The following is a 14,528-nucleotide window of genomic DNA, read 5'->3' on the forward strand; positions in this document are numbered from 1 at the left end:
TCTGCCGGTAGCACATTTGCTCCCTCATTTCAGGGCGCGTTAGTCTGGACGCCGGCGCCGCAATCGGACCACTAACCGCTACCGCCGCCGCCGCCGTTATCAGTAGCATCCTAATCTCATCTGCTCCACCTCGCCCGTCTTGTCCGCATCGTTAAAGACCTCCACGTCTTTCTCCCCCCACGAGGGCGTGGTCCTCAGGTTTCAGCCGGCCTGCCGAGTTCTCAGCTCCGCCGGAGCTTGGAGGTCAGGGCGGCCTTGCCGTTATTGTGCCATCGCCTATCAAGCGGCGTCCTTGGCAATTACACGTCTCTCACCTTCGCCGCTAGTTCGCCATGGAAGACTCCATGTGTTAATACAGCTGAGTCACAAGAACACAAGACCCCTGGGCATTGGCTGACAGAGACTGCTGCGGTACTAGTTTCCCTGACAGACCCCCTTTTATCACGGTTCTTTAGATCTCATTTACGTATGCGGTATTATGTATTATTATGTATTATTATGTATTATTACTTTATATATCGTACATCTCCTTGCATGTACACTCATTCATTATTGATGGTATTAGTCTCCATGTATTTCCTCCTTCCCTATCTGTGTCCTATTGGAGCCCAATGCATGTACAAGTACAAGTACAAGTACCTGAAGTTGTATATTTTGTTGCTAAGAACTGAAGAAGCTGCGTCTTGTCCCGGCAGCGTTGAAACCCAAGCCGGGGGCGCGCGTGAACATTTTATGAATTTTTGATGGTCCAATATAATATGTTCCACTCGGTTTTAATGTTCCATTCCTAACTGTTAGGAATGGAATATGTTCCACTCGGTTTTAATGTTCCATTCCTAACAGTTAGGAATGGAATATGTTCCACTCGGTTTTAATGTTCCATTCCTAACTGTTAGGAATGGAATATGTTCCACTCGGTTTTAATGTTCCATTCCTAACTGTAAGGAATGGAATATGTTCCACTCGGTTTTAATGTTCCATTCCTAACTGTTAGGAATGGAATATGTTCCACTCGGTTTTAATGTTCCATTCCTAACTGTAAGGAATGGAATATGTTCCACTCTGTTTTAATGTTCCATTCCTAACAGTTCGGAATGGATTGTACTACTATATTGTACTACAAGTACAAGTACCTGAAGTTGTATATTTTGTTGCTAAGAACTGAAGAAGCTGCGTCTTGTCCCAGCAGCGTTGAAACCCAAGCCGGGGCCGTGCGTGAACATTTTATGAATTTTTGATGGTCCAATATAATATGTTCCACTCGGTTTTAATGTTCCATTCCTAACTGTTAGGAATGGAATATGTTCCACTCGGTTTTAATGTTCCATTCCTAACTGTAAGGAATGGAATATGTTCCACTCGGTTTTAATGTTCCATTCCTAACTGTTAGGAATGGAATATGTTCCACTCGGTTTTAATGTTCCATTCCTAACTGTTAGGAATGGAATATGTTCCACTCGGTTTTAATGTTCCATTCCTAACTGTTAGGAATGGAATATGTTCCACTCGGTTTTAATGTTCCATTCCTAACTGTTAGGAATGGAATATGTTCCACTCGGTTTTAATGTTCCATTCCTAACTGTTAGGAATGGAATATGTTCCACTCGGTTTTAATGTTCCATTCCTAACTGTTAGGAATGGAATATGTTCCACTCTGTTTTAATGTTCCATTCCTAACAGTTAGGAATGGATTGTACTACTATATTGTACTGCAAGTACAAGTACCTGAAGTTGTATATTTTGTTGCTAAGAACTGAAGAAGCTGCGTCTTGTCCCGGCAGCGTTGAAACCCAAGCCGGGGGCACGCGTGAACATTTTATGAATTTTTGATGCGCAGGCCAATCAATAGACTCTTGTGACAAGGTCGCCGTGTCATTGGGTGTCACATGTTCTGTGCAAACGCTCCACATTTCATTTCATCCACTCGTCTTTAGCCGGGAAGGTCAAGCGTTCCCAAACAACAGAAGAGAAGGTTTTCCAGCTCTGACTTCTCCTTGGCATCGTCTCATGGTCTCCAGCCACCGGCTGGGCTGCACTCTGTTTGTTTACAGAGGAGATGAGTGATTATATCATGATGCAGCTACGCTTCCTGTCTGGAACTTCATGTACACCGTGGGGGGGGGGGGGGGGGCAAACACAGAAAAAGAGTTTGATGATGATGTGACGTGAAAAGTTGTGAAATCCAGTATCAACCTCCATCGGTCTTCAAAAGCACAACCCAGGTTTATGCTGCTTCAGTAAAAAAAAAACTTCTGAAATCTTCTGAATACAAGTACCAGGATCTGTGGTAGATAAGCACACTTGTTGGTGTACTTAAAAATTCCCAAGATTTAGGAATGGAATATTTTCCACTCTCTTTTAATTTTCTTTTCCTAATTCTGAGGAATTAAATATGTTCCTGTCTGTTTGAATATTCCATTCTTAACTGTTAGGAATGGAATATGTTCCACTCTGTTTTCATATTCCATTCCTAAATGTTAGGAATGGAATATGTTCCTGTTTGTTTTAATATTCCATTCCTAACTGTGAGAATGGAATATGTTCCACTCTGTTTTAATATTCCATTCCTAACTGTTAGGAATGGAATATATTCCACTCTGTTTTAATGGTCCATTCTTAACTGTTATTAATGGAATATGTTCCACTCGGTTGTAATGTTCCATTCCTAACTGTTAGGAATGGAATATGTTCCACTCTGTTTTCATGTTCCATTCCTAACTGTTAGGAATGGAATATGTTCCACTCGGTTTTCATGTTCCATTCCTAACTGTTAGGAATGGAATATGTTCCACTTGGTTTTCATGTTCCATTCCTAACTGTTAGGAATGGAATATGTTCCACTCGGTTTTCATGTTCCATTCCTAACTGTTAGGAATGGAATATGTTCCACTCGGTTTTCATGTTCCATTCCTAACTGTTAGGAATGGAAGAGTTACCACTAATATTTTCCACTCTTGCTTGATATACGGCAACATGTTTGTGCTTATCTACCATAGAGTGTAAAACATTCCATTCCTATCAGTCCCCTGTCCAAGATGCCTATTCCGGATTGTGGACAAGTAGATAAACACAGAAAAAGAGCTTGAGGATGATGTGACATGAAAAGTTGTGAAATCCAGTCTCAACCTTTATTGGTCTTCAAAAGCACAACCCAGGTTTCTGCTGCTTCAGTAAAAAAAAAAAAAAAACCTTTTCATCAACTCAACTTTTTCCTTGCGTTCACGTTGGCGGTCTCGTCCCGGACTTCCCTAATGTTGTGTGAAATCTTCCATCAAAAGGATTTTTTTTTTGCTAGCAAGCAGGGTGAGAAGGAGCTGGGATAATGACTGTTCTTAGAATACATGCCCCTCCTTCCGCTTATTAAAATTCTGCCCGAGCCTCACCTTGCTCGGCTAATCGTCCCAAGGCAGTGGTGATTGACATGGACGCACACACACATACGCACACACGCACACACACACACACACACACAGAGAAGATGAAGAAGAGAGAGGAAGTATGGCTAATGGACTTTCACTTGCTGCAGCAACATCTGCCCTACGTTGTTGTTGTTGTTGTTGTTTACCATCTCAGCCCCATTAGCCCTGCAACAAGCTCTTAGTATACCCATGTAGTATACGCTATGCACATTATACACACGCTACATGCATTACATACAATACATACACTACATATACTACATACACTACATACAGTACATGGAGGCCATTTGCACCTGCAGCTCGCTTTGGTGTTGGTCTGCAGCATATTTAAACCTAGACCTTAGACTTAGACCTACTGTATTACGCTCATTTTTGTCCCATTGCATTGAGTTGTGGACTCCTATAGAGCAGCTACACACAATAACACACAGAAAGCTGTATAGATCTCCCAGAATCTGCACCTATTCCAGCTGGATTTCCTTGGCTTTTCCAAAACAGTCTGCTTTCACGGCGTGTCTCCAGGGATTGGTTACACTCCCAAGGACTTCCGGACTCCTGCCGAACCCCACTTTGTAATTTTGTGGGTATAGGAGTTGATAATAAATGAATAAAGCCTTTGGAGGGCTACTTGAAAAGTGGTGAGCAGCCACTGGGGGCTCATGAGCTACAGGTTGGACACCCCCGACTTAGCATGTATGACCTCAAGGATTGGCTTGTACAAGCTTGTACCCGGGCACGCCCAGCTGGAGCCTATCCCAGCTGTGTTCGTGTGAGAGAGGCTAATAGATGATTAGAAAAGCCATCAAAAAATCTAAACTAAAACTAAAACTACTCCCTTCAGAGAAGAGCACAAAGTGGGTCTAACAAGGACAGAAAAACGCTGCACAACTGGCGCTGGAATTGGATGACGTACATCACCTTCTTACTGACGCTACAGTTGCTTTTCACTGGACCAGAAATGCCCACCAGGACGGGTTGTGGTTGTCTACCGTTTGATCTTTCATGGAATCAGGATTATCATTGGTATATGGTTTACAGCTTTCACGTGTGACCACCTTCGGTTCTGTTTATTGGCTGTTGCCATGGCGACCGGGGCGGCGCGCTAGCTGGCCACACAACTCCCGCAGACAGCTGGCCAGCGTACACCTGCGTGTGCACGCGTGTGTGGGCGCGTCCGATGTCTCGGCGGGGGCCGAGCGAGCGAGCGAGCGAGCGGCGGCGGCTGCAGACTGTGTCCCGTTGCCGTGGCAACCCCTCCTCCACGTGCTCAGGCGCGGGCTTTATCGGAGTCGAATGTGACACCGTGGGCTCAGATTGTGTCACATGGCGGCGTGTGCGCGTGATGCGACGCCGCCGCCGCCGCCGGGATTACCGCGTATTCAAACCGATGCCTCGCACGCAGCTAGCATGGAGTCGCACGTGCACGCCGTGGGTATCGTTATTCATAAGCTCATTAGGGGAGTGGATTTGCTGGCTGCCATCCATCACGCCGTTCGCCGTCCGCGGCTTTGGCACATAACTGTCACCGCCGAGTCCTCGGGATTTAAGCATCCTGCAGCCGCCGCCGCCGCGGAGAGGATTTACCGCGGGGTAGATACTCGCAACCTCACCTTTTTTCACCGAGCATGCAATCTCTGGATGGGATGGTCATGTGACCCAGCCACAACGCACCACAACGCAGCCAATGCAATGCTTTGGCGGCGTCATAGTTCCACCTTCATCGTGTTTGTGATGAAGACGCAGCATCCACCCAACCCCCCCGCCAGCACATGCGCCTCTTTTATCCTCACTTCCTGTTGCGAGGCCAACCTGGCAGCGCTGATGTTCCTGATTACTGGACTGGAATCATCCAATACCGACGTGTTGCCAGAGCAGCTGCAGCGACCTCACGCTTCATCTCTGGAGCGAAGAGGGATCGACAATCCGGAAAGTGGACTTTTTTTTAAACATTATTAGAACCCTCCAGACACGAAATAACAACCCTATAGTCACATTCACACTCATATTACTCAATATAGTAGACAAATTATTACATAATGTGCTTCCTAGTTGCTATTGTCTCATCAATATAACATTAATGACACCTAGTGGACATTGTAGAGTACTACACGTCATCACAACGTCTTTCAATGCGTTTTCTGCCTCGTATTTGTATTTTACTTCAGTCATTTTGGCAAAAAAAACTACATACATCCACTTTGATTAAATGTGCATACTTTTGGAATAATTATAAGCCATATTCAACCACAAAACAGACGTTATTTATTCATTCATATTTTTTTTTTAAAAGGTGAATCCGCGAAAACACCCAAACAAGCTACAGCCATGGTGTTCAAAGCTCGGCGCAAGGGCCATTTGTGGCCCCCAGCTTGATTTTTGGAGGCATGTTTGATTTAAAAAAAATATATAAAAATATAATTAAAATATAATTTTAAGTATGACATTTTATATTTCAAAGAAAATACATTTTAAAGTGTAAAAATGTTCAAAGCCCGGCGCAAGGGCCATTTGTGGCCCACAGCTTGATTTTTTGAGGCAGGTTTGATTTAAAAAAATATATATAAAAATATAATTAAAATATAATTTTAAGTATGACATTTTATATTTCAAAGAAAATACATTTTAAAGTGTAAAAATGTTCAAAGCCCGGCGCAAGGGCCATTTGTGGCCCACAGCTTGATTTTTTTGAGGCATGTTTGATTTAAAAAATATATATATGAAAATATAATTAAAATATAATTTTAAGTATGACATTTTATATTTCAAAGAAAATACATTTTAAAATGTAAACATGTTCAAAGCCCGGCGCAAGGGCCATTTGTGGCCCACAGCTTGATTTTTTTGAGGCATGTGTGATTTAAAAAATATATATATGAAAATATAATTAAAATATAATTTTAAGTATGACATTTTATATTTCAAAGAAAATACATTTTAAAGTGTAAAAATGTTCAAAGCCCGGCGCAAGGGCCATTTGTGGCTCACAGCTTGATTTTTGGAGGCATGTTTGATTTAAAAAAAAAATATATATGAAAATATAATTAAAATATAATTTTAAGTATGACATTTTATATTTCAAAGAAAATACATTTTAAAGTGTAAAAATGTTCAAAGCCCGGCGCAAGGGCCATTTGTGGCCCACAGCTTGATTTTTTTGAGGCATGTTTGATTAAAAAAAAATATATATGAAAATATAATTAAAATATAATTTTAAGTATGACATTTTATATTTGAAAGAAAATACATTTTAAAATGTAAAATAATTATTTTAAATTAAGAAAATATACACATTTAAAAATGTAGCTGTTATAATAAATGTATAAATAATACATTTATAAATAATACATTTATAAACGGCAGAAATTAGTTGTGGAAAAGTAATTTGTCATCTTTGTTGAAAAAGCAAAAAAAAAATGTGTTGTTTTCTATAATAATTTTGTAATATTTTGCGGTCCCTCACTTAATGCGTACCGTGTGGGAACGCCGCCCAACTTAGCAAAGGTTCCATGTGTTTACACGCAGTAGAAAAGACATACAGGTGTTTAGCTAGGATGGAGTCGCGTGTCCAGGTACTGTATATGAATGTATCTATAAAGGCGGTCCGGTGGTCCGTACAATAAATGCATGAATCAATTTCCGCCATTTTTGGGGCTGCAATGACGCTGGGCTTCTTTCCAGCGACTCAAACCTCCGTTGAGTCAAGTCTTGTTGTCTGTGCTGAGCAAAAGAGTGTGTCTTTGTGTTGCGTTGAGTCAGAGCCAGACATGGGGAGTAAACAAGCCTGTCACGCGTGTGTTTAACACCCAGCACATTTTAAAGGCAGATGGCGGTGGCGACTAAGACACGCATGCTCACAAAGATGCTGACTTTGAGTTTGGGTCTCTTTCTTTGTCCCGCCACGCTCGGTGTTGGCTCGGTGTTGGCTCGGTGTTGGCTCGGTGTTGGCTCGGTGTTGGCTCGGTGTTGGCTCGGTGTTGGCTCGGTGTTGGCTCGGTGCGCCGGGAACCTTTGTGACCCCAAATGAAGATTCAGGGACGGCCTGGACTGTCATCCATCCTCTCAGTCTCCCATTCGGTCGTTGGTGTACTGATCGTTCCGTGTTATCATACAGCAGTATTGTAGTACTAGTACATTTTGTACATTTAAAGATGCTAAAAGCGATCCGATGTAGTATGTCAACATCTTGTAAACTAGGGTTTTTCATCTGGTCTCATCCTGGGACCCCCATCTTCCAATGCTCATTAAGTCAGGAACAACTTTCACTTATGCTACTTTTATTTCTATTTGTTTTTATTCGTAATTACACATTTATTTAAGTGTTTTTTTTTTTTGCACTTTAGGTATTTTTTTATGTTTTTTGGACACTTATTTTTTTATTATTTTGTACATTTTTATTCAAGTCATTTTTTATTTTATTTCGTTAAGTCACATTTAATTTGTATTCATTATATATCGTTATAATTCTATTTGTATTTTGTAAATTTTTATTTGTCATTTTGATGTCTTTAGTTATTTAGTTATTCATATTTATTTAATTTATATACCTTTATTCATTTTTTTTTTACTTTTAAGGTCATTTTAAGTGTTTATTACAATTCTTTTTACACTTTTATGTAACTCATTGTTCTGGTTTTCTTTTGTACAAAAATGAAAAAAAAAACAAAAACATAAAAATTACTTAAATAAAACATTTTTATTGTATTTATTTTACATTGGTTTTTATTTATTTAAATTTAAGTCATTGCTATGTTTTTTTTTGCATTTTTGAAAATATTTAAAAATAAGTATTTTTTATTTTGTACACTTTGAAGTCATTTATATTTGCATGCATTTTATTTATTTGCATGCCAGACAAAACACAGACAAATCTCGCCTTTAACAGTTTGAAAGGGGCCGTCTGTCTACCCGCCAATCACAGCTCTGCCCTTTTGGTGATGTCATGTGATGACCTCTGTACAGGAAGAGTCCCAATAAGACTTTGGGATGAGTTCTTTGGGGGGGCGTTTACGGCTTTTAGCGATGGAAACACAAAATATGGTAGCAGTGGGGTTTCTCACATGTATTGTATGTACCAGTATGTATGTACCAGTATGTATGTAGTATGTACCAGTATGTATGTATGTACCAGTATGTATGTATGTACGAGTACGTATGTACCAGTATGTATGTATGTACCAGTATGTATGTATGTACCAGTATGTATGTATGTACCAGTATGTACGTATGTACCAGTATGTACGTATGTACCAGTATGTATGTATGTACCAGTATGTATGTACCAGTATGTACGTATGTACCAGTATGTATGTATGTACCAGTATGTATGTACCAGTATGTATGTACCAGTATGTATGTATGTACCAGTATGTATGTATGTACCAGTATGTATGTATGTACCAGTACGTATGTACCAGTATGTATGTATGTACCAGTATGTATGTATGTACCAGTATGTATGTATGTACCAGTATGTATGTATGTACCAGTATGTATGTATGTATGTACCTGTATGTATGTACATATGTATGTACCAGTATGTATGTATGTACCAGTATGTATGTATGTACCAGTATGTATGTATGTACCTGTATGTATGTACATATGTATGTACCAGTATGTATGTATGTACCAGTATGTATGTATGTACCAGTATGTATGTATGTACCAGTATGTACGTATGTACCAGTATGTACGTATGTACCAGTATGTATGTATGTACCAGTATGTACGTATGTACCAGTATGTACGTATGTACCAGTATGTACGTATGTACCAGTATGTACGTATGTACCAGTATGTATGTATGTACCAGTATGTATGTATGTATGTACCAGTATGTATGTATGTACCAGTATGTATGTATGTACCAGTATGTATGTATGTACCAGTATGTATGTATGTACCAGTATGTATGTATGTACCAGTATGTACGTATGTACCAGTATGTACGTATGTACCAGTATGTATGTATGTACCAGTATGTATGTATGTACCAGTATGTATGTATGTACCAGTATGTATGTAGTATGTATGTATGTACCAGTATGTATGTAGTATGTACCTGTATGTACGTATGTATGTACGTATGTACCAGTATGTATGTATGTACCAGTATGTATGTATGTACCAGTATGTATGTATGTACCAGTATGTATGTATGTACCAGTATGTATGTACCAGTATGTATGTATGTACCAGTATGTATGTACCAGTATGTATGTATGTACCAGTATGTATGTACCAGTATGTATGTATGTATGTATGTACCAGTATGTATGTACCAGTATGTATGTACCAGTATGTATGTATGTATGTATGTACCAGTATGTATGTACCAGTATGTATGTATGTACCAGTATGTATGTATGTATGTATGTACCAGTATGTATGTACCAGTATGTATGTACCAGTATGTATGTATGTACCAGTATGTATGTATGTACCAGTATGTATGTACCAGTATGTATGTATGTACCAGTCAGATGCTTCAAAGCTTCATTCCCATCCCTGTTTCGTCTTCCTTCTCCCTAATTTACATATATATATATGTGTGTGTGTGTGTGTGTGTGTGTGTGTGTGTGTCCCTGTGTGTGTGTGTGTGTGTGCGTTTCTGCTCCCAGCCCCCCTACGGAAAGGAAAGTTTGTGGAGAGCCCTCGCATTCCGCAATCGGAGCTCGGCTCCTCCCACCCCGCCAAGAATCCCTACCTGGACAGATCCTGCCCAGGTAAGTTTCCGACCCCCCCCCACCCATCCACCACCCGCATCCCACCGACCCCCCCGTCTTCTGTGTCACCACCTGCATGTCTGTTTGTGTTTGTGAGCGAAAGCGCCCCCCCCCCCCCCCTCCCTCCCACCGCGTCGTCTTTTCTAATCCTCCGCTCTGCTTCCTGGAGTCAGCGGTTGGTCTCTAATCCGCGGTCCAACATCCCGATCTCGCCCTCCCCCTCCTGGCTTTGGGATGCTAAAGCAGGTCACCCGAGGTTTGGGGGCAAAATGGTGGACCTCTCCGTGTGTCAGCCTCTCCTGTGGAGCTTGTGTCCGACGGGATCTGCAAGTAGGTGTTTGATTCCGTAGTCTGTGCTTTTGGTGGTTTTGGTTGTGTAACCCTCCTAAGACCCTTTGGGGAGTCATCTGGGCGCTTGAGGACGGGGCGGACTGGGAGGACAGATGGACATCTTAGCTCTTAACCGAGTCCTCTGGCGGCGTGTCCACTTTAACGCTTGCTAGCGTGCCAGCTTGGCGGCTCTCCGTGTGTTCTTCTGAAAACGCTGGTGGCCTGGCGCTTTGTGCTTGACTTTGGGACGTTCCTGGAGAGCTCTGTGGTGGACTTCAAAGGGACCCGGTCATGTCCGAGACCGGTTTACGCTTACTCGCACGGAGGCGCGGTGCCAAGAGATTAGCCCTGCCTCCCGCCCATCCTCCTCGCTAGCGCCGGATAAACATTTGGGAGTCAGCAGTTTTAGCCTTGGTCATCCTGCCACCCGAACCTGCTGCCTAATTAGCGGGATTGTCGTGTGGAACGCTAGATCTGCTAGCCGCCGCTTGACAACGCTAACGTTATTAGCATCCACTAGCGGCTGCTAATGCTGAAAGTCGCTTAGCAGGAACTTCCACAGAGTTGGCGGTCCAGTACATCTTCTACATCATTCCCTCATGGAACACCGTTTTTCATTTTATACGGGGGTCTCCAAAGGGTAAACCAGGGGCTATTTTTGCCCGCCGGTGCCCAGCATCCTCAATTCTTATGTGAGACATGAACAATGCCGACAAAAACAGCACGAAAACACCACATGGTCCTGGTCTATGCTGTTTTCTTCCAGCAGGGAACTGATTTTTGTGTGTGTTCTAAAGATATAAAAACAGCTAAAAAAAAAAAAAATCCAAGAATGTATATAATGGGATGCACCTAGTCTACCTATAGAATAGCCTTCTAAAATATCCTCTAGAAAGCCAAACTTCAGCAACATTGTGATGACTATTTTTATTAGCATAGTTTCCGCCATGTTGGATACTTTATTTACATATACGTGGATTATATATAGTTATCATTTTATTTGTATTTTGTACATTTTTATTTGTCATTTTGATGTCTTTTTAGTTATTCATATTTATTTAATTCATATACCTTTATTTTTTTTTTAACTTTTAACGTCATTTTAAGTGTTTATTATAATTATTTTTACACTTTTATGGAACTCATTTTTCTGGTTTTCTTTTGTAGAAAAATGTAAAAAAAAAACAAAAAAAAACATAAAAATTACTTAAAACATTTTATTGTATTTATTTTGCATTTTTGTAAAATAAATTTAATTTATATTTATATTGGACACTTATATTTAGGGCATTTTTATTATTTTGTACATTTTTATTTAAGTCATTATTGTGTAGTATTTTTTTACAGGTATGTAAGTAATTTTATATATATATATATCTTTTATTTAAGTCATGTTTAATTTGTATTCATTATAAATAATTTTATTTGAATTTCTTAAAATTTTTGTTTTAAGAAATCACTCACTCAAGGATTGTGTATGATGGAAAATTCCCTAAATATTTTTTTTTATTAATTTTGTCCATATTCAACCACAAAACAGCATATTTGAAAAACTGTCATGTATACAGCGATGACTGTATTGACCTGCGTTGGATTACTTTTATCATATTCCATGTACCCCCCCCCCCCTTTAGTAAACACCTGACAAGGTGCGTCATTGTGTCGCAACAAAAGATGCGAGGCGAAGCGTCCTACACGCACGCACATCTACTGGCGGTGGATTGGGCGGCGTCACTGGCCGCGATGGAAATAATCAGACTGAGTCATTCCAGCCTTGGGGCGTTTGAGAGCCTGTTGGCCAACACAAAGCCTGTGGAATGGAGTCAGTGGAAGCAGGAACGTCATAGTCATCTACATCCGGAATGTCATAGGATGTGGTATCGTCTTACGTCAGCGTATGTCTGATGACGTGTTGGCGTCTGCAGAACTTATACGTACGAATGAATGAAAGTTTTCATACGATATCATCATCATCACCCCCGTTCAGGAATGTTATGGTACGGTCCAAGTCTGGACTCCACTTTCCTACCTGGAGGTTAGCGTCGTTGGAGCTAATCGCCGATTCTTGGTCATCCCGCTCGCAACCTCGACCCGGTGGCGGCGCAGCGGGTGGACCCGTTGGGGCGAAACTGATGCGCGTCTCACAGAAACGCATTCCTGGCTGTGCCCGCGCAGATAGTTGCCATGGCAACCATCTGTCTCCCTCTGCAGCTCAGGAATCCGACGGGTGGGGAATGTGTGTGTGTGTGTTTTATTGCTCACGTCGGGACATTAGGGAGACGGAGGTGTCCGTGATGTACTTGATATCTTCCAGATGAGTTTTCCAATGGCGTTCCGAGTGGAAGAGAAAGCGTCTAAGTGTCGGCATTAACGGGAAATACTTGTTATAATATCAGCGTATTAATATCAGCCTTTTGAGCGTGGCATTCCGAACAAAGGAGGCTTTTATCCGTCCTTTATTTGGGTTGCACTTTTAAACGCATCAGTCGCACGTTGCTCAGCAAGACCCTGAAAAAAAAATTAAAAAAAATCTCAAGTTCATACGCGGATGAAACATTAAAAGGTTTTTTTTTTTTTTTCATCGTTTGTGAAGGTGAACTGAGTGAATGTTGGAATGACTGAGAATCGAACCAGCAGCCGGCAGTTCGGAAGGCTGCCCTGAGTCAGGCCGCCGTGCACAGATCAAGCAGAACGTCACGTCATGTTACATGTTACATGTTACAACATACATTTCCACCAATAGGGGGCGGCAGTGAAATTATCCATTTATTATTTTCAATGCGGAAAATAGAAAATTTGGGAATTTCTAAATGATCTATCGCCTAAATATCCTGAATTAGCTGCACGGTGGAATTAGAAATTTCAATTATATAAATATGTTCAGCAATTACGCAAAAGCCGAGGATTGAACCAGCAACTGTCGCGTTGGAATCACCCAAAGATCAGCACTCAAGTTTGCAACTTGGACTCCAGTTGCACTTAAGTTGCACAGAGAGAGACTTCAGACCCGACTTGGACTTGGTAACCATGGTAACAGTATGAAGCACAGAGTGCGTGGCTAGCGGTCTCACGCATTAGTGAGACAGATGACACAAAATAATTTTGAGAAAAAAAATTTTTGGACCTGACTTGACCCGACTCGACTTGGACTCATGACCAAAACCTTGAGACTTGACTTCTCTCGTAACGTGTAACTCTACAGTGATGCAATGCAATTTCCCACCAATAGGGGGCAGCCATTCATTTTCAATTGTTGCACTGAAGAAGAAATTGCAAAACAAAGAATACAGATTTAATTCTTGAAATACTAGGTTGGGGAAAAAGTGATAATATTGTATATTTTATGGGGGAAAACTCAATGGGAATCAAGTCATAATTTAGGAGAAGAAAATGTACAAGAAGACGGGAAAAAATGCAGAAATTTAGCAAGAATTAGAAAGAAAAAAATAATAGTCTAAGGACAAAAAAAGTTGTAATTTTATGACAATAGACTTAAAAATAATGTCATTTTATTAGCATAAATTTGAAATATTCAATTTAAAAAAGATGCCGTAATATTACCAAGTTGTAATTTTGTACAAATTAGTTTGGTGTAAAAGTTATCATTATGAGAAAAAAGTCAAAATATTATTTTTCTAAATGTGGGAATATTTTAATATTTGAAGTTCTGACAGATACCCAAAATGTTGAACATTATGACGCTGGATTGGCTTGAATCGGTGGAGAAGTGAGATTGGAGAAACCGCGGAGATGAAAAATGGTTTTCGGACGTGCGAATGCCTCCGCCACAATAAAAGCGTCACGGTAATGATGCAATCACCGCACTTTGCCTCCAAAGCCGAAGCAAAATGGCCCCCCGTGATGCTGCGGCTCAGCGGAGCCGAGCATAAAAGCCGGCCTCCGAGGTCAGTCAATCCCGGCGGGATTGGACCGCAGGTTTGCAAATGGATGGAATTACAGCTCCCAATCCCCAATGGGAGTGTCTCGGCAGCATTGGGCCCGTTTCCTTAAATAAACCGGCGTGGGGATGATGACGTCCCCTAAGGGGGTT

At 41.0% G+C, this 14,528-nt stretch overlaps 1 protein-coding gene across 13 annotated transcripts in view; it reads left to right on the top strand.

Moving 5' to 3' along the window:
• Positions 1-14,528, top strand: part of tanc2b (tetratricopeptide repeat, ankyrin repeat and coiled-coil containing 2b) — a 98,131-nt gene that overhangs the window by 48,024 nt on the left and 35,579 nt on the right. For 8 of the 13 annotated variants that reach the window (XM_058078122.1, XM_058078125.1, XM_058078123.1 and 5 more), the window contains one exon: positions 10,043-10,147. The exons of 4 other annotated variants lie outside the window; for them this stretch is intronic. In XM_058078122.1, coding sequence (XP_057934105.1) covers positions 10,043-10,147 — 105 coding nt within the window. Of the gene's footprint in view, positions 1-10,042; positions 10,148-10,306; positions 10,478-14,528 lie in introns of those variants that run through there. One more of the 13 variants, XM_058078128.1, reaches the window with a different exon arrangement.

Source organism: Doryrhamphus excisus, chromosome 7, assembly GCF_030265055.1.
Source record: "Doryrhamphus excisus isolate RoL2022-K1 chromosome 7, RoL_Dexc_1.0, whole genome shotgun sequence".
NCBI lineage: Eukaryota > Metazoa > Chordata > Actinopteri > Syngnathiformes > Syngnathidae > Doryrhamphus > Doryrhamphus excisus.